Raw genomic sequence first — 21,160 nt, 5'->3', positions numbered from 1 at the left:
TACGCTACGTATATATATATATATATATATATATATATAATATGAAACGGCGGAATGGCTGGAGATGAGCTCACTTCTGAAACCGTTTGTCAGCCTTCGACACATGTTGCGCCGGTTGGAGGCCAGATCACCTGTCAAGAGTGGAGTATACATTACACATCGCGGTCCACACCACTTGATGGATAAGTGATGTGGCTCCTGCACGCAGAAGATACAAGAAAACCCTCGTTGCATGTTCATCGGTACCTCCGAAGCACTGCTTGATTATGATGAAAACGTCCGAATGGCAATGTTGAGGTACGCCAGTTGATTCTAGGGAACACATCGCCCGCAATGGGGTGGTCGAACTTCAAAGTTGACGGCGATTACCTCATAAGCTTCGCGTTCAACAGGAGGGTACATGTCATAGGGCACTCTTGGTGTTGTGTGGACTAACCTAAAAGTACGATCTGAAAATGGAGTCTGAATAACCCAACAAGTAAACTCAATCAGGCTGGTAACTACCGTCTCGCTGAATGAGGCCTTCGGAGCGTGAAACACTGAGATACGGATCTTAGTCACCCAGTCGGTGGCGCTCCAAAGAAATACCTATTGCCCTCACTGTTGATCTGCCGAATTTTCCACCGTATCAGACAACCACAACAAGCCAACACGAATTAACTGAATAAGGCATCGCCCATAATTTTCCCACTCTGCTGTTCTATCTTCCAGTGGACAAAATATGGAGGCCGAAAGCTCAGTATACCGTTTGCAGCTAACTGAACTGGAATGCTCAGAGGGGTCCTAGCAATCACAAAAAAATACCTTTTCAATGAATATCCCGAATGAGAAAGAATAGACCAATTCTTTGAATACCGAATCTCTAAAACAGCGACGGGTTGCATCTGTATCTGGATACTGGTAGGAAAACGCGAGCAATTAGAGAGTAGGCTGTTAGGTCGAGGGCTTCGATCAGGAATGCTAATAGTCGTTCCAACAAGGTTTGGAATGTGTTCTCCCTCATTCAGCTATGAATAAGTCGAGCACCAACAGTACCATTGTTTACTGCAAATTGATGAGTGGCATACGTTGTTATTAGGCAAACTTACTGGTGTGCAAATGAGCAGTTCACAACCTGCCTCACAGGCTTTCTGTTGCTCCCACAGACTTCCACCACCGTAAGCGCAAACGGTGGTAAGGTTGTAGACCTTGGCTAACTTTTTTGCTTCCGTGTAGATTTGCTGGGCCAGTTCGCGCGTCGGGGCACAAACGACTGCAATCGGACCATCACCCAGCTTCAAAGGGGGCTTGAGAAGAAACAGAAGCAGGGGGATGGAATCGGTGATAGCATAATGGATATCAATGGTATAGTTCACAAGAAACTAAGACCATCACGGGAAAATACAATTACATGTAATCAGCCACAACAAGGAGTGGCGGAAATGAGAAGCATTTATCGATAATGACCGCTCAGAAACCCTATGAAATGTATCAGCATTGAAATGTGTGAGTTTGTATGAGGCATTCAGAATCGGTAGAAAAAGATGGGAAAGCGTGTTCGCCAAAGTTGCTTTGCTATATGACACCTATTTAGTTTATACAAATAGAACTAGGTACCAACAGATATATGAACTAAATCATTTGAAATATAACAACTATGGTCGCGTATAGCTTGACCAGTTTTGTGTGCTGTAACTTAGCGTAGCACACACTTCTCCGAAAATTGGACAAGTTGTACAGTTAACAGTAACTTTGAGAAGCGACGATGCTGGCGAGAAACGGCGTAACTGAGCGTCCAATTGTTTCATGAGCCCCGAAGTGATCCAAGAACGAATAATATTCACCCAGTTAACATCATTTCGTTGGTAAGTCAAGCAGCTGCCTGTTGGCCAAAGTAATCATGGTCAATTCAGGCTGGCCCATAAGAGTAGAAATTGCTCAGTGTTTGTAGTCATCAGATCCGCCCGACTAAACGGCTACCCACTCATTAGTTTCCAAGCACTTTCCAGTTTCCGATAGCAGTACCTTTGTTACTCAGTCACTCTCACTTGACAAGAAATGTGTGGAAAGCAGGACATCGAATCACTCAAATAGGGTTCCCTAAGGAAATTACATTGGTTTCAGTTCGAATCTCATATGTGGTCCCAGATTAACCCCACTAGCCTGAAAAACCAACTGGACGCGTGAGATTATATGGACGGAACTATCATAGTACAAACATCAAAGATGGAACTGAGCATAACCCGGCGCCCCCCTCCACGGAACCTAGCCTTACACCAAAACCCCTATAAGATGAATCACTCAAAAGACTCATCCTTAGTGACCGATTATAGCAATTTCAGTCGAATGCATGTTCCCACCTTCTGTTCATGCCAGCCGCAACCGTTTTTTCGAACAGTGAACATGAAATAGTGGGGCAAATTTCCAATCAGGAAAAGGCGTCCAGCACGCCATTTTCAAGAGACCGTTCGCAGCCTATCCTGTAATGGGTGGCTGTAAATGGGTCTCCTTATTTTGTATTGGTTTACAAGAGAGGAATGAATTATATAATAAGCCGTTAAAAATCTGAGTCCACTGTTTAGCCGTGTGCTGTGTTATCGTTCCACCGGTCTCAAAGGATCTAGGGGAAAGCACTCATGCGACACCTCCTTGCGGCAACACAATGGAGAGGAGCGCTGATCCACAAGCTTTAACAGTTTCAGGTTCACAAAAGTTTAAATCAAATTTCAAACGAACTTGTGAAGTTGACGATAAGCGAGAACATTTCGTTAAAGATACAAATGATTCCAACCTGTACTTAATCAACTGAACGTACTGAACTGCACCTTTACGCGCAGATTCCAGGCATCACACATGACTGATATCACCGGGTTGATGAGTTGGGTCTGTCCGACAAACTAGTTACCATCATTTGCAATCAGACGTAATCCGAAAGAAATCCAGCTGTACAGTTGCATATGCATGGATTGGTACAATTTATAATTGCTCAATTCGACCTTGAATAACCTCTGGGCTTTCCCTGTTGTTTTTTTGGCTGACCTGTCCTCTGATCAGTGAATGTCCAGGTAGCATTGAGACTTGACCCCTCAGGTTCCCTCCACTGAGACCTTTGTCGCTTTATTTCCACAATGGATCCCGTTTGTTGCCCTAGACCGAATCAATGTTATCACTGAGTTGGCTATCCCTAGCTCGTATCAATATGTAGATAAGGTCAATTTCGAAATGCCGGTTGATTGAATCCTCTGCGGAATATTATTCGTCTGGGGTTCCTCCCCGCGTCTTGAGCTTCCTAGTGCTACGACCTTCAAGTTCTCTACACTAAACCTGCGTTCTTCGCGATCTTCATGTGTGGAACTAAAATATAGTGATCATGTTTCCTATAGAGGGAAACGTCGGTAGCTCAGGTAGCGTAGATGGTCGTTGGCTAGTTCGCTGAGCTGGGCGAACAAGCCAACGACCATAGTGATCATGTCTTTAGATAATCGCGTTGAGACCTCTTATCCGCGTAGAAGGTTTTCTTTGTCCAATACACTGGTTGTTGCAGTCCGTACAGCTGATCCGGCACACGTCGTTGCTGATTGCGTCCTTCTCGTTCTCGTCCTTTGGTCATCAATGTACATACACGGAGGAATCTAAGGGAGCAGGGTGCTCCACAAAGGATTCAATCAACCGGCATACCTAAATCGACCCTATCTACACACTGTCACGAGCTAGAGACCACCAACTCAATGGTAACAGAGTCAGCCTCGGCTATCAGATCAACGGACCAAGAAACGGAAACCACTGTGGAGAAAAACGAGGAAGGATCACAGAGGGTGGGGGACTGGAGAGGTCAAGTCTCGGGGCTACCCATACAGACGGCCAATGATCAGTCAGGGTCAACCAGAGTGAATAGACTCAATATCAACCCAATCACGTGCAACAAACACACTCCCCACCTCAGTGCACTAATGATGTTAATTCGACTGGCGATTTAACATTCTCAGCCACGGCTCGGTAAGAGAATGGGATGTGTGGTCATTTTGCGAAGATGTGGCTTACTCAGAAAACAAATCCGTAAGTTCTACCAGTCAAATTGTATCAGCGTGAGACAACCATAGTGCGACGCAAGTAATAAAGCTGAAATATGTCTAATTTCTCATGAGGATTGACAGTGCTGAAAAAAATCAATTGAGCAGTATGATAGGAAGCAAACGAGCGCTCCATCATATTCTGTTGCTTTTAAGAGACTAAGTTATTCAGCCACTCTGACTTAAGGCCTTGCCACTCGGCTCAGCAGACAGTGATATCTCTACCTTAATGAAAATGGAATGACAGTGAAATATTCTATATTTTCTGCTCAGACAACACCCATATTATACTATGTTGGAAAAATCTACACTTTGGAGGTCCAGTAAGTATTATACTGGCACTTGCGTTTTCGAGGTTCGCAAGTTGGAATAAATCCAAGTCCATTGATAACCCATAGAAGCATGCAACTTTCGGAGGAGGACCAGAGAGAAGCTGTTCTAAACTGACGATCGATGGATGCCGTTGCACATACCTGATCCATGATATGAATAATCGCCGGCCACAAGAATGCCGCAGTTTTCCCACTACCCGTTTTGCCAATACCGATCACATCACGTCCGGCCATCACCAAAGGCACGGCTTGGGCTTGTATAGGAGTGGGTTTCGTAAATCCAGCTTTACGAATCGCTTCCAGCAGGGGTTCGTCCAGACCCAGATGAGCGAACGAACAGACCGGACGGAGTGGGCTTGGACCACTCACACGAATTCCCAATTTTTCACGTAATTCAGCCACATTCGCCTCGCTCAGATTGGTAATCTCCTCGTGCTCGATGTAGAAGTTTTTAGCGAATGGAGCATACTTGATTACTGAATGGTCGACGGGGGGTAATGGGTCAATCATCTAAAACAAGATGAACATGGACAAGCGTGTTTTAATCGATAGGCATTCAGAGGCCCTCGTTAACCGATTAGCAAGAAGCAAAATTAGGTCACGAAGACACACTGACTGGATTCATGAAATGCAAGAGCGAGAAATGTGTTCTGCTTCGCACTCAAGGGAGGCTCAGGCGATACAGAAACGTTGCATCACTGTTCCCCTTACTTGTGTCGTTCAAGTTGCGAATGACAGGTTACGGAAAAGAGGTTCGATGAGTTACGTTTAACAGTGCAGAGCTTTCGCAAGATCAGAGTACACATAGATCTTCTGCACTATTGTCGTGGGCTCTGATACTTCTGACTATTCGCTCCGGATGGGCACACTTACGGATCGAAATTCTTAAACACCTCGGACGCAGTCCATAGGTGGCAAGCATCTTCTCTGTTACACTTGAAAATCTCCACAATATTGAGGATTCCAAGTACTTTACTTGCACGTGAATGAGTGTGGGTAGCTTTTTTCATACTTAGAGTACCGAAGGAACGAAATGCTGTGGGTCGTCTGCTGAAAAAGGTGTATGGGAACCAATGTTCTAACACTTTATTCCAGTATAGACTGAATCCCTACATGAAAGGAAGCTGACTCTCACAGTTCGCCCCACTACTCAGTGTGAGCGCAGGTTGCACCTGCCCGACTCCGACAATGCCCTCAAATTTATAGGTAAGCAGAGGCAAAACTAATCGATTCATCCAGTTTGGTCTCCAACAAAAACCAGTAGGTCACAGCGTCTAAAAAAGGCTGAGGATTAAGCTTTAGCATATGATGACATGTGGTTCATAGTGTTGATGGGACAACATTTTATGTTAGAGGGCCAGTTCCCAAAGCCAACAAACGAGGTTGTTTCGAATATGCGTGCGTAGGCAGTGTTTGCGTACACAGTAAATCGCTTTCTATTCACAGGTCCCATAAGAACTACTAACAGTGCATTTTATCCCTAGTGCGTATGAGATGCTAGATTTTGAGAACGTCGTCGCTTCTGCTAATACCATGCACACGTTTTCATCATTTCCCCACAGTTCCTCCTGTCACCGCTCATGCGACATGTATGTGGTGAATTTCATTGCAATTGATTTTATGTTGAGTGCATGACGGGATACAGTAAGCTCTTTCACCAAAACTGGATAACTTAGTGTACAACTGCAAATTGGCTTGCAGGCAAATTGTTGCGTGAAGCACAACAACATGACTCGGTGATAGGCAGTTCCTTGTAATCCCGATGCTCGCACCACCCTACCCTAAGGATACCTGTATTTGTATCCGAAAAGACACCCGTCCAGAGAGGTCACTCTCTTGATAAGTCCATAGATAATTCTCCATCAGCGGCAAACTACTTTCCGAGAATAGTTGCGACATTACCATGAGATGCTCTTTTTTATGGGGCCTAGACGTAGGCAGCACTATCGATTATCTGATCGTTTGATAGACCTGTGGAAGTTTGTGAAGACGGTTAACGAGGGCGCTGTTCTATTACAGTGTCAGCCATGCGAACTAAAAGTATGCAGACCCGGATAATGGAGAAATAAGATCGAGGGCCATCAATTCGAAAATCTGGGCCCGAAGCTCACATGGGCCCCTTTTGATTGGCTAGCTCTTCCCGTCTCAACTTCTTGCGTAAAGATATCATGAGGTAGTACTTAAAAAACCGACAAACCCAAACCCACCAGCTGATTAGCTGTTGCTATGCTATGGTGTAGAGAAACAGTACTGATGCGTCAGTACTGAAACCCCCAATACATTTTTGGAACGTGATTTCAACCGAAAAGAGCAGGCAAGTGTTGTGTGATTGTGCTCGAAACTACTATCTGGAAGATTGAAACTTTCAGCCTCCTTGACTTTCGTAAGGCGCACAGTGTCGATTATTCCGACCAAGGATGACAAGGCGTTACGGCACTTCTCGTTTTTTTGGGAGTAAGTGGCCTTTCAAAAGAGAGTTGAGGCCAAAATTACCTTCAAATAAATAATATAATTGTTCAGCCGTAACACCCTTTCGGTGCCTAACTGTCACGCCACTAGAAGCACGAGGGCTGGGATACTGTCAGGTTGCCCAGGCAGAGGTCGGGTTCGAACTACAGACCTTCCAATCAGAAAACTGGCGCTCTAACCACTGAACCAATATAACCAGCAATTGTACGTTACAAACGTTACAAACCTAGTGGAGAAAGTGCTTTGCGGTCTTGACGCGAGGATTGGTGGTTCCATACGAGTCACGGTGTGCAGCACAGAGATGCACTCAGTGAGAAGTAGCACACACTAGAGTTTGATCGCATGGTCACTGCCTAAGATAGGTGGATTCCAGCCTGGCATCCGTCCCATGCTACCAAACATCTCGCAAGGAAGCTGATTAATAGAACAGAAACTTTTGGGCACCCGAGCATTGGGTTTTGGCGTTCGGCTTTAATCTCCGGAGTGTTACAAACCAATTGAAAACACGAATTAATGGATAGTCTCCTGTCAGGAAACTCCCAGGTATGAGTGAACCACCCAACCGCAAAGACAACCGACCATGTCGATGGCTTGCTATTCACTAAGATGCCAGAAAACATTCTCACCTTTTTCTCCGTGCCGATTATATTACCCTCTGCGTCGTATTCATAAGCTTCTTCTTCGTCGTCCATATGCAATCCCAAGTGAGGGTTTTCCTCCATAAATCGTAAATACGACTCCACCGCGTCCTCTTGTTCTATGTCATCCCGAATACCCCTGAGTTGCGTGGAGGAACGTGGTTGAAGTGTGCGTTAAAAAACAGACCATAGATGAAGTTGCCAAAGGCGGATAAAACTTGAGGGACCACGTCTCACTGGTGGCTGTAGAGTGTTGATGGACAGTGTCCACGCATTAGGCTCAATCAGTATTGATAAAATAAGACAGAACAATACCAAGACCAACGTAATTCCGTTCCACGAAAAACGAGATCATTTGGAGGGGAATACAATCACATAATCCGTATTTTCTCCGTGAAAGGACACATGAAGCCACTTTTTGCAAAAGTAAAACAAAATATTCTGATTGGATAAAAATACATTCGCTACTGGAAAACTAAGACGCTATAAAACAGCTGAAGAGCAGCCCCAACGACACTTAAAATTAGTGTGCATAAGACAAGGTTTCTGCCTCTTCTCGTCACTGCTTCTAGTGAGTCTTTTGACGATCAGCCAGATTTGATCTAAGTACAGCAACAATGTGAAACAAGGTAACAATGGGCACCCTCAACGAGTGACTTACGCAGGAAAGAGATGAAGGTAGCCGCCAGAGGAGCAACTCACAACTGAGCCCGTACTATGGCTTGCCAGTACTGTGTGCTTGAGTTAAATACTTCCCTATGCACCTAGCCGTCAAGTTAGCCCGGTGAATTGAGTGTTTCGATTGGCAATAACACAGAATCCGACCTATTGTGATACCGTAGAAGTTAAAAGTACCTGAGAAGAAGTTATAAGACCATTCAAATTACCGTTAAATCTCGAGGAGCTTAAACGAGCGACATGGTTCCGTCGCTCAACGTCACAGATAGTTTCCATATTCTTGTATGGATTAGGAAGATTCACGCAGGTCCCAACAGGATCCTTCAACTCAGTTGTGGGATAATAGACCGCTGTGCATGCGCACGTATGATGTGCCCCTATGCCAGAAAAGGAGGTAAGTGGCCCGAAGCGGAAGGCGCCCTACACAAGTACAATTAGACCGTTTTTTTACCAAGCCAATGCGGCTTTTAAAGGGAATTCAACCCGCATTTCTCACATGTGCCTGACAAATCAACCTTGTGATCGCCGAAGTAAATAAACAGGGTCAACCCAAAATGGTCACTCTCTGCCGTAGGCGGTGTTGGACAGGTGGTTTTCGCATTTCGAATTGTGCGGTGGTCTGCCCACACGGCTGACTCCCAAAAAGTCGAATAGTGCTACCGACCCTCCAGATGCAAACCACATTCCCCACATTTATAGAACGACAACCCCCTCCTTGAAGAAACAAACCGGACTGGAGAAACGGACACATTTCTTAAAAGGTGAGCGGTATGATTGCCGCTGCCACTAGTGCTGATGTAACGGTGGATACTACTGACGATGCATGCAAGTAATGTTTTCTCGTAACTTCGCTTTGCGTCTACTGAAAAGTGGGGTTTATTACGAAAGCCGTGGACTTGCATCGTAGCATTCGTTTACATTTGAATGATAGTCGATGAATATCCAGAGAAGTTCAGGAAGACACGTTCGAGAAGAAGACGGACATTTAGTTTATATGAACAAGATGTATATGAGGGTCTTGCTTTCCTGTCCAATGGTTTGTAACTGTGTTCTTTTGGTGTTTTCTAGTGAATGACCCCGCAGCTAAGGCCTTCTACCTTTCATCTGGTGCCGTCATCAGGATAAGGATGAAAATCCCATGGCCACAACCTTTTGAGAATGGTTATGTTCGGACCTTCCTGGAGGACTTCGAGGAGGTTGCGGTTGCTGGACTGGAGACCAATTTCGTACAACTTCTCGGTTTTGCTTGTAAGGAATGCAAACGGAGGATACCAGTTTTGTGTGGATTTCCGGCGTTTGAATGAACTGACCGTAAATCGGGTCGTGGCTGTGCCTTCGGTTGCGGAGATTTTCGATTCCCTCCAGCATTCCCGATATTTCACGATGCCCGACTTGCGTTCCGGATACTGGCAACTATCTATCAAAGCGGAGAACGGACCTAAAGAAAACGGCTTTCACGGTTGGGGACACCGCATATCAATTTAGATGGATACCGTTTGTTTTGTCTGGGGCACCATTCACATTTCGGCACTTGATGCTTCGTTTAACGAAGGGACCCCAGAATTCTGCCGTGTATGGGGACGAGATCGTTGTGTACAGTAATGCGGAGCCAGAACAGGGGATCACTTGAAGGCCGTATTGAAGCATATCCGGGAGGCTGGCCTGCAGATAAATCAAGCCAAGACACAGCTCGCTCGGAGTTCGGTGACACTGTTGGAACATATAAAGTGGGTCACAAAGAGGTTAACCCACCGCTAGAAAAAACTGGCAAAGATCGAGGACTGTGCTGTCCCCAGTTCACAACGGTCCCTACGCACGAGAAGCATACTACAGTCGGTTTGTCAAGGATTTCAACACGATTGCTGCTCCACTGTACGGCTTGCTCGGGCAAAATCGGAAATTCAAATGGACCAGAGAAGCACATGAGGCTTTCGAATGTATCAAAGCGCGGATGCTAGATCACCTACTGACCCTAAAACTGCTCAGGGTCGGAGAGGTGTTCACTGTTGCAACAGACGCTAATGATCGCGGTATCGGCGCAATCCTTAAGCAGAGGAATGGAGTTATCGAATGTCAGTCGTGTCCTGACTAACGCTGAGCAGAAGTACCCGACTATTGAGAAAGAATGCTTAGCTATCGTCTGAGCCCTGGATAAGTGGAGGCCACACCTGCTTGGACAAATATTTCGTGTCAAGACCACTGGAGTGGATCGGGGCCACCAGAGATCCTTGCGGGAAGCTTGCGCGCCGGTTACAAGAGTACGACTTCACGATCCGGCACGTGCCAGGGAAGGGGAACCACCTTGTTGATTGGTTGTCAAGACTAGAGGCTTAAGATGAGGCCCCCACGATCATGACTGGTGCCAATAGCCTCTTCGTCGGACTGCTCCTGTTGGTGCAACTCCAACGGCAGGATCCTGTGTTACGGAAGGTTGCAGCCGCCTTGTTGGAAAGGGAATTGAAAACGGAGAGGGAGCCAAGGAATTGGAAACATTCCATAGTCACTTCGATTCGCTGAGTCTCAATGAAGCTGGCATAATATCCTGAAACGCCACCGATTCGGATGTTGTGCTGACCGTGATACCCCGCGTCTTGAGATAGAAGCTTATCGTTAAATGCCACGAGATGGCACACACAGGGTGCACCAAGACGTACGACTTACTTCGGCAGAGGGCCTACCGGCCCGGGATGAGAAGTGAGGTGATGGATTACGTGGTGTCCTGTAAGCGGTGCCAACTGATGGAACCCTAATTCCCACGCCCGACATTTTAGGATGCACACTGAGTTCTTCGTCCGCACTTCCTCTGTGGACTTCTGAATAGTTGAAACAAATAGCCTGGAGATATCTTCATTTCGGCCAGAGACGAGGTTGCCTGTCAATCAGATTTTGTTTTGCCGTCCGTTCAGTCATCTCGGTTTCTCACAACAGAGAAAATGTAGATGAACACCGCTTCCGGAGTGATACATTTATTTGACTGAGCCATTGGACACCGTCATTTTCAGTAGGTGGCAAGTATATTCGCTGGTATATTCTCTGGTATGTTCTGGGATTGAAATCACTCGCTCTGATTGATTGTTCCACTTTGTCCATGACGTGTTGTGACTAGCCCTTTTCAGATATCTGTTGTATTGTGATGTGGCTATCATTGGTTTCAACTGACTCACCGTCTGTTCACCATATCCGAGGTTTTGTGGTAATCCGTGTGAGGCTGTGATGTCTTCTGTCTACACGAGCTATCAAGATTCCACAACGGCGCTTTACCTGTTTTTCCACTACGCATTTCAGAAATGGTGCTTAAGAATTTTATGTAGTCCAGTTAGGTCGCAGTGAAAAACTTGGCGCTTCAGATCTTTCAGATCGAACGTCCGGTAGGCAAATATCCTGTAGACGTTGTCACTCGCAGAATGGGTCCCTCATGCTTTCATGGCTTTTCCAAATCAGATAGAGTTCTTGTATCCAGAAGTTAGTACATGGGATGATAGAATCCGCACCATTTATGAGTCACCCACATCTCCATCCTCCCACTCTGCACGTAACAGCACCACGGTTATTGTGCACAAAGTATATTAAGGCCGCTCCGTTACAGAGAACGCGTTGTCCTGAAAACCACCAAAGTATTACCAGTTTTGATACTGAACTAACGGAAAGGAAGTCTGTTGGACTGGGCTATTTGATCGCAAACGTTTCATCATTTGAGGTAGCATAATAATGCATCGTTAGTGAAAGTGCCTTGAGCGTGAGTGTGTGATTGTTGCACTGTGTAGACTGAAATGGGGTCTATCCATCCTGGTCGACCCTAACGGATCATTGGCCGTTTGGGTGAGCTGATTGCTTATTGGCTTATCTTCCGATTCGTGAGTGTCTGGGTAACCCTAAGACTGGAACTCTCCGGTTCCCCCGCTATAACCCTTTTACATTTGCCTCCACAGTGAGTTCTCTTTCTTTGTCCGTTGGTCTGAGAGCTGAGGCTGACTCATTGAGTTGATTGCCCGTAGCTCGTAACATTGATTAGACAGGGTCGATGTCGATTTGTCGGTTGATTGAATCCCTAGCGGTGTAGCATCCTTCGAGGAATCCCCTCTTTCTCAGCGATCATTACAACCTGAGCTACCGAAATTCTTTTCACCTGCATGAGGGAAACGATTGTCTCTGGTTTCGATTCACACCAATGATCAATTTTTCGAAAGTTTGCTGGCTGTCAAAGTTATTCCCTGTAAAGAGACCACTTCTGGTTTCTCCCTTGAAGCCTATTTCAACACAGTTCGACAAGCTACCTTGTGTTTTTCTGTTTATTCGAAACCAAAGAGTCGAACCTAAACTTTACCGACCAACCTATAATGTCAATGAAAGGAAGACCTTCGCTGCCGAGTAATTTATCAGAAAACACCAACTGAACCGTTACAAACTATTGGACAGGGAAGCAAGACTCTCATACGCATCTTGTTCATATAAACTGAATATCCATCTTCTTCTCAAACATGTCTTCCTGAACTTCTCTGGATATTCATCGGCTATCGTNAGTTTGTAACGGTTCAGTTGGTGTTTTCTGATAAATTACTCGGCAGCGAAGGTCTTCCTTTCATTGACATTATAGGTTGGTCGGTAAAGTTTAGGTTCGACTCTTTGGTTTCGAATAAACAGAAAAACACAAGGTAGCTTGTCGAACTGTGTTGAAATAGGCTTCAAGGGAGAAACCAGAAGTGGTCTCTTTACAGGGAATAACTTTGACAGCCAGCAAACTTTCGAAAAATTGATCATTGGTGTGAATCGAAACCAGAGACAATCGTTTCCCTCATGCAGGTGAAAAGAATTTCGGTAGCTCAGGTTGTAATGATCGCTGAGAAAGAGGGGATTCCTCGAAGGATGCTACACCGCTAGGGATTCAATCAACCGACAAATCGACATCGACCCTGTCTAATCAATGTTACGAGCTACGGGCAATCAACTCAATGAGTCAGCCTCAGCTCTCAGACCAACGGACAAAGAAAGAGAACTCACTGTGGAGGCAAATGTAAAAGGGTTATAGCGGGGGAACCGGAGAGTTCCAGTCTTAGGGTTACCCAGACACTCACGAATCGGAAGATAAGCCAATAAGCAATCAGCTCACCCAAACGGCCAATGATCCGTTAGGGTCGACCAGGATGGATAGACCCCATTTCAGTCTACACAGTGCAACAATCACACACTCACGCTCAAGGCACTTTCACTAACGATGCATTATTATGCTACCTCAAATGATGAAACGTTTGCGATCAAATAGCCCAGTCCAACAGACTTCCTTTCCGTTAGTTCAGTATCAAAACTGGTAATACTTTGGTGGTTTTCAGGACAACGCGTTCTCTGTAACGGAGCGGCCTTAATATACTTTGTGCACAATAACCGTGGTGCTGTTACGTGCAGAGTGGGAGAATGGAGAGGTGGGTGACTCATAAATGGTGCGGATTCTATCATCCCATGTACTAACTTCTGGATACAAGAACTCTATCTGATTTGGAAAAGCCATGAAAGCATGAGGGACCCATTCTGCGAGTGACAACGTCTACAGGATATTTGCCTACCGGACGTTCGATCTGAAAGATCTGAAGCGCCAAGTTTTTCACTGCGACCTAACTGGACTACATAAAATTCTTAAGCACCATTTCTGAAATGCGTAGTGGAAAAACAGGTAAAGCGCCGTTGTGGAATCTTGATAGCTCGTGTAGACAGAAGACATCACAGCCTCACACGGATTACCACAAAACCTCGGATATGGTGAACAGACGGTGAGTCAGTTGAAACCAATGATAGCCACATCACAATACAACAGATATCTGAAAAGGGCTAGTCACAACACGTCATGGACAAAGTGGAACAATCAATCAGAGCGAGTGATTTCAATCCCAGAACATACCAGAGAATATACCAGCGAATATACTTGCCACCTACTGAAAATGACGGTGTCCAATGGCTCAGTCAAATAAATGTATCATTCCGGAAGCGGTGTTCATCTACATTTTCTCTGTTGTGAGAAACCGAGATGACTGAACGGACGGCAAAACAAAATCTGATTGACAGGCAACCTCGTCTCTGGCCGAAATGAAGATATCTCCAGGCTATTTGTTTCAACTATTCAGAAGTCCACAGAGGAATGCGGACGAANAATCTGATTGACAGGCAACCTCGTCTCTGGCCGAAATGAAGATATCTCCAGGCTATTTGTTTCAACTATTCAGAAGTCCACAGAGGAAGTGCGGACGAAGAACTCAGTGTGCATCCTAAAATGTCGGGCGTGGGAATTAGGGAAAGAACCGTATACCTACAGGGCTACCTGAAAGTACGCTAACGCCTGTGAAGAGATAGCAAAAACAGACGGCGTAATATACCATCCAAGGGAGAATAATCCTTACAGACCTTATCTCCATTCGTCACTGCTGAGAACCAATGAAAAAAATCGAAACCGTGCGCCATAGGAGATGAACGGCTCAAAATAAGAGTAGGTATTATTATCCTTATGCATGGTCAAACGCTCGGCAGGCAACACTAAGGATATATACAACACTAGAAGACAACCAGACCGCATGTATCAACTTCTTAGTTCGGAGTCTACGGATAAAAACCGGTAGCCAAAAACAGCACCTCACTTAGTGTTTCCTCTGGCCGGTTTCTTCGCCCCAGGTTTGTTTGGTGGAGCATAATCCAACGTCCGAACTTCTTCCTACAAAAAACAAGAGGTTGGAAGTAAAGTAGCACTCACACAGGAGGATCCCTCCCAAGAATATCCATCAGCTGACATAAAAGGAGTGACTAAAACAATGAAATAGCAATCGTTTAGCTGAAGCGTACTTTCGGCACATGGATGCCATGTGACCGGACTGGTTGAGATAGACCGAAAAAGTCGAAAATCTGGGGTTCAGTTCGACCTACGGATCTTTTCGACAGCAGCTTCAGGCCCCAACCCTGAGCTACCTGAACCTCAAATAGGTAAATAACTTGAGTATGGTGCCCCTCATAATACAATTAAGGAACATTATTCAGCAGCTCATTCAGTACTTGAAAGGTTCGGTCGATTGGTCTGAGTAACTAGATGACTTCAGAACCTGCTTCTTCTCAGCAAGGCCAAGAAACAAGTAAATACTACGAAAATGTAAGCTTCGAATGTGGAACGGTTGCATTTTTAATTGTCATTTTGTAGTGGTAAATACGGAAAACTGAGCGGCCAGGTAGTTGACTACTTTACACGGTGCGACCAGTCACGTATGACTTGTGTGCAGCGCATGTCACTACCCAATTCTACGCATTAGCATATCCCCACATACGGAAAAGCTCTATAGTTGGGAGATTCACGGACGTATTCTCAACCACTGATGGGTCGGTATCCCAAACGCATCCCGTAACAGGATTGAACGAAATCAGAACAAACGTGACACGTCGTATTTATATCATTCAAAAACTGTACTGTGCGACAAGAGAATCAGGTAGACGCGGTTGCTTGATTCATTAATGTTTCAGTCAATTGTATCACGTGCTTTCACCAACAACGCTGGCGTAGTCACCACCACCATCATAGCCGATACGTTTATACCCGCTTCTCTTTCAAAGTCCAGAGCAGATGTACTGTGGATCTACCAGTTCGATTCTCAGGTCCTAAACTAGTATCGCTGAAGTGATTACTAAGTGCTTTCAGTACTCTGGCCCCTACTGCATTGAATTGCAGGTATTAGGCAAATTTAATCATGTCCAGGTTAGATACGTCTACGCTGAGAAGTCCAGTAGCTGCCTCATCCTTGCTAGAAACCGGCAACAGTGAAACTTTCCGGAAGTTGTAGGAAAATTCGGGCTCAAAATTCTCCGAATAGTAGTCTAATCCTAATTTTCGGCTCTGGTAGACTGATCAGCAGTGAATCATCCTGCGCATAGACGGCTCCTGCGTCACTTACACAACGTACAGTCTATATCGAGTGACTTATATCCGTCGGACTACTTCTTAGAGGAAGGTCCAGGTGAAATACCGGACACTACCCTTTCTGAAAACAACAAAGTTTGCAAACAGGTGGCTCGGTAATAGCATAATGATAATGATAACAATCATTCGGCTGCATCACTCTTTCAGTGGACAGCTACCGAGGTACCCGAAGGAAACACAAGAACTGGGAGACTTCCTAGACAAGAAGAGTCAGGATGCCCGAAGTTGAGTTCAAAACACAGATCTTCCGGTGAGTAAGTTCGCGCTTTAACCACTAAGTTATTTCGAGCTAGTGGGGAGGTTAGCTTGTTGTGCTCTTTCAACCGAGAACGAGAAAGAATAAAGCTATAACCAAGGCTTGGAGTGGATTGCAGCCTAGGAAGCTGAGACCCATAGAACTAGAGTGGACACCATTCTCACACTCAGAATAAAACATAAATAATTAGGTGGATATGGTAAACCGACTAACCTCGATATTCTCCATGTACTTGTCCAACGGATCATCTGAATCCGAGTCAGAAGTGGACTTTTTGCCTTTCCCGTCGGCTGGACTACCTGGAGCCGGCTGATATTCCAAGCCTCCCTGGTCATCCTCCTCCAGAAAATAGCTAGTTTAAAAAATTGTGCCAGTGAAAATCGCTGTACTGAGCAATGCCATCACCAGTAATACAAGAAAAATTCGGATCGACGTATCCTTTATAATCCAACTTACATATCTGTGGCACACAAAAATGATTGAGGGACATAAAATTAGTTGTATTCGAGTGAGTAAAAACTCTGGTTCGAACCCGACCTCTGCCACTCGACTTCCCCTGTCTAGGCTTGGGCGACCTGGCAGTATCTCAGCCCTCGTGCCTCCTTCATGTGGCATGGCAGCTAGGCACTGAAAAGGTGCTACAGCTGAACGACTTTTTTATTTTTTTTCTATTTTGATCACTAACACTGGTCACTTCGTTATTCCAGTTATTCTCATCATAGCCGAACTGGCGGTGGCGCTATAGCGGTGGCCGCTCTGATACACTCAGTTGGCATTCCTCATCTACTATCCTAAAATGAAGCAAATTGTGTGATATTGTGGAGGAAAACGGCTGAACCGGTGTTTCTCTGCATTTTTTCAATGTAGCAGCGCGTAAGTAAAAAATCAACCTAAATTAGACAGATGGGCTTTTCACCAGATGAGATGTGTGAAAGCCGGATGCATCCACCCAACCAGAGCCTGGATCAAGGACATTAGAGACAAGAAATGTTCACCCGTAGAGTGAAAGACTTCAAAGGTAGCAGTCAGCCCGAACATTCAGCCAATAGGTGGCCTGAGGATTAACTACTCCCTCCGTATGGACGCAAAAATCACAGGCACCGGTTGAGGCCAACTGAATTGAAGGCTTCAGCCAGTACACGTACTCAGCCAAGACTACGACGTCTCCAAAAGTAAACGTTACATAGGCCACGTGGTGAAACAGTTTCCTGTTCCCCTGAACTAAAGTATAATGTCACTGAAACCACCCAGTTAGTCAAGTGCAACACTGAATGTTAAACGCCCCAAGTGACTTTGATCACAAAACCCAGCGAACTTTCGTTGTCCATGTGGTTTAGACTGAATCTACAACAGGCACCGGAATAGCCTTTCTCAAACGTACAGTCGACTCTACTGTACCGCCAAAACCAACCACTCAGCTACCAGTCGGGTGTACATGTTCGTCAACTTGGCTCATCTTCAGCCAACCCAACACACTGCCATCGCCGCTCACAATGATTCGACTGCGCAGCCTCCGGATGTCCAACGTGCGAACCAAACCTGAGAGGGCCAGTCTATTGGCCTATCCCCTCCCGAAGCCGAGCATTATTCGGACCCAACGTGCTAGTCGACCGACCTGAAATGTTTGCAACGTAGTAGACAAAGTGTGGGCGCACTTGTGCACCAATGAATACAAGGTCGTCTTCAATTGCAGTATTTGTCCAACATTGTGATCCAAGTGAGCAGCTAGTCACTGGTCACGTTAGTGCAGCAAAACTTAACACAATTAAATCGAACAATCCTTAATACATAGAGCCGTTGGTGGATTATATGACGCTATGCTTATGTACGTATTTCCACTGGCCAAAAAACGTGATTGAACCTTGCATACGGCGAGCCTCTGCGGTACATACGCCCAATACGATCTACCTAAAATATCGTTCAGCTGTAGCACCCTTTCGGTGCTTAGCTGCCATACCGACGGAAGGAGGCACGAGGGCTGGGATACTGCCAGGTTGCCCAAGCCTAGACAAGAACAGCCAGGATGCTGAGATTGGATTCGAACCAGAGATCTTCCGGTCCGTAAGCTGGCGCCTTAATCAATGTCTCGAGCTCCTGCCTACGGACATATCTGAATGAAATTCTAGGGGACTAGTTAGCAAAAGGGAACAATTCGCGGTCGAGCTGGTTGGCATGATATCCGTTCGAAATATTGAATGGAAAGTTGGAAAGAGCATAAAGCTTACGCGGGAGTCCAAATTCAGGGATTACAGTAGTTATTTCGGACGCCATTGTCAGTAATGGTGAAAAAGTGAAAGAAGCAATGCCATACTGCCGCGCAGCCCTAAATAATCTTCATATGGAGGCAAGTTGTCTCATTTTCGAAGAAAGCGGATGGCGGCCCGACAAATGATAACCTAAGGAGAAACGTCCATGAGAACTTACTCCTCCTCATCAGCTATACGCTTGCGTCCGAGATTAGCAAAAGTCCTCGACGAAGCGCTGCCATGGGACGGAACCAGAGTGGTCTGTTTCGCGATGATCTCGTTTGGGTCACAGTATTCACGCTTACCCCGGTTAACCGAGGATGGGGGTGGAATCGCTGCGCCTCCAACTCGTACGCCGTCGGCAGCCAGAGCGCTGCTGGAATAACCAGACCTAAAGTAATCACCGGGACCTTCATCACGGATCCGGCTGGTGGATAGGCTTCCATGGGGTCCTGATGGGGATATGAAGTTCATGCCCCAACGTCCACCCCTTTGTCTTCCAAACGACATAATGTCTAAAAGTTAGAAGCCATTAATCAGAATGATGGACGGTATAGCTATTCGAGACTAAGTGGAAGACTAACATGAGCGAGAGATTAGCGAGATTGCCAAGGTTACGGCTGGAGTTCGTGTGGCTATGCATATAATCTGTAAAAACTGTAAAATAAGACGGGAAGCTACATCTAAACTGTGGGGGAGTGTTCGGAAGGATATGTCGATGAGGCCATGCACGTGGTCATTCACAAGTTGGTAGAGTTACAGGACGTCCTTTGGATGGAGTGGGCGATGTTCGTTGTAGTCACGAAGAGACTGGTGCGGCGGTCAGTGTACCTCCGCGCGACACTCACAGGGTCTCACCACGTTGATTGGATGGAGTGGGCGATGTTCGTTGTAGTCACGAAGAGACTGGTGCGGCGGTCAGTGTACCTCCGCGCGACACTCACAGGGTCTCTCATACCACGTTGATCAACGGTTAGAGGACTGGTGAACAAAGCCTCCTGATCCCCCATGTCGGGTGTTGGAACATGTGTCGCAACGTAGTTGCATGTCCAGCCTAATATTTCTGCCTTGCGGTTAGGCTTTAGAGCTTTGGTTATCCTGTCTAGGTGTGGGCGCCCTGGCAATATCCTGGCCCTCATACACCATGACATTTAGAGCCAACAATACTATCATGCCAAATCGGTCGGGTCACCTTACTTGCTGCATAGGGTTCTCAACCAAAACCTTTGGCTCAAACGCCTAACCTCAAGGCAGCGGTGCTTGGCGGGAAATGCAAATTTATTACCATTTCTACGGAACAAGTCACCACATGTTCCAACCCCCAACCTGGAGGGCCAGGTGACTGTGTTCGTCAGACCTCTAACCATTGACCAACCTGGGATGAGAGACTGTGTGAATGTTGCGGGGACACCCTTCAGTATAGATCAATGGGTCGTTGAGGTGCACAAACCGTTAAACCACGGTAAGGTCCAGTCCCTTCGTGATGGTCAACAGGTGGCTCTTGTTGGTATGCTGGATTCCCTCTCCATTGATGTAGGTTGGCCGTCAGAAACGAGGATACAGGACGCAAGTACTGCGATCGAACTGACTGCCTCTCACTCTTTCAGGCCCCTGCTGCTTGATTCTGGTGATGCACAGGTCACTGCAGACGGGGGTGCTGGGGTGGGTATTGCATTGAGCGAACAAGCGGAAGCGTCCCTGCTTGACTGGATACCCGTTGATAGTCGCCTCTGTGCAGTTCGTTTGGCAAAATCTGTGAGAGACTCTAGAGGAAGTGAGGTTCATCAAACTCTGTTTATTGTGTCTGCTTACGCCTCAACTAACTGTAGCTCTTCATCCGCCAAGGACAGTTTCCATGACGCTCTAGGTGCCCTTCTACAACAAGCTAAAAGCTCAGATAACGTTGTGGTTGCTGGTGATATGGACGCCCAGGTAGGTAGACTGGGCGCTTCTGAAGCCCGACTGGGTGGTCGTCTTCGATTACAATCGGTGCGCAGGGAAAACGGTAATCGCTTACTTCAGAGGTGTGCCGATCACAGGCTGTTCCTTTGCAGTACGAATTTCCGGAACAGCGGAAATCGATTGATAACGTGGTGCCCACCATCAAACCAGCGCCGAGTCCAAAGTAGACCCCATCGCCGTCAGTTGGTGGCGAGGGTCGATCACCGCCTACCGCTCCTTCGGGAACACCAGCGTGGACTCGGACGCTGATGCTTTTCAATGAGCTTTTAAGGTGTACGCAAAACGCGCACACCCCGCTTAGCCAGTGAGAAGCTAGTGGATCCAGAAGCCAAACGAAACTACCAGAACCAACTCCTCGAATGCCTGCCGAACGGTACGGTGTCGGATATAAACGGCCAATGGGAAAAATATCCAAAGCGTAACTCAAAGCCAGAATATCCGCTTGCGGTACAACCAAGCCAACCTCATCCAAGCATCGGATCTCTGATAGGACCGTGTCTTTGCTGGAGACCAGGCGATAGATTCCACCTGGCCGCCACCACAACTCAACACGGCGCATCATCCGACGCCAGGTGAAACTGAGTGTCC

At 46.3% G+C, this 21,160-nt stretch overlaps 1 protein-coding gene across 1 annotated transcript in view; it reads right to left on the bottom strand.

Moving 5' to 3' along the window:
• Window positions 1-19,120, bottom strand: part of T265_11802 (hypothetical protein) — a gene marked incomplete at both ends in the record, with an annotated part of 38,233 nt that extends 19,113 nt beyond the window's left edge. Inside the window, 6 exons of the mRNA XM_009178567.1 lie at window positions 1,089-1,286; window positions 4,523-4,891; window positions 7,477-7,627; window positions 14,787-14,860; window positions 16,578-16,716; window positions 18,789-19,120. Coding sequence (XP_009176831.1) covers window positions 1,089-1,286; window positions 4,523-4,891; window positions 7,477-7,627; window positions 14,787-14,860; window positions 16,578-16,716; window positions 18,789-19,120 — 1,263 coding nt within the window. The remainder of the gene's footprint in view (window positions 1-1,088; window positions 1,287-4,522; window positions 4,892-7,476; window positions 7,628-14,786; window positions 14,861-16,577; window positions 16,717-18,788) is intronic.
• Window positions 19,121-21,160: the final 2,040 nt, after the last annotated feature.

The sequence above is a fragment of the Opisthorchis viverrini genome, assembly GCF_000715545.1.
Source record: "Opisthorchis viverrini unplaced genomic scaffold opera_v5_588, whole genome shotgun sequence".
NCBI classification, from domain to species: Eukaryota; Metazoa; Platyhelminthes; class Trematoda; order Opisthorchiida; family Opisthorchiidae; genus Opisthorchis; species Opisthorchis viverrini.
The sequence above is the reverse complement of the archived record's forward strand: the minus strand, read 5'-3'. Positions and strand labels throughout refer to the sequence as shown.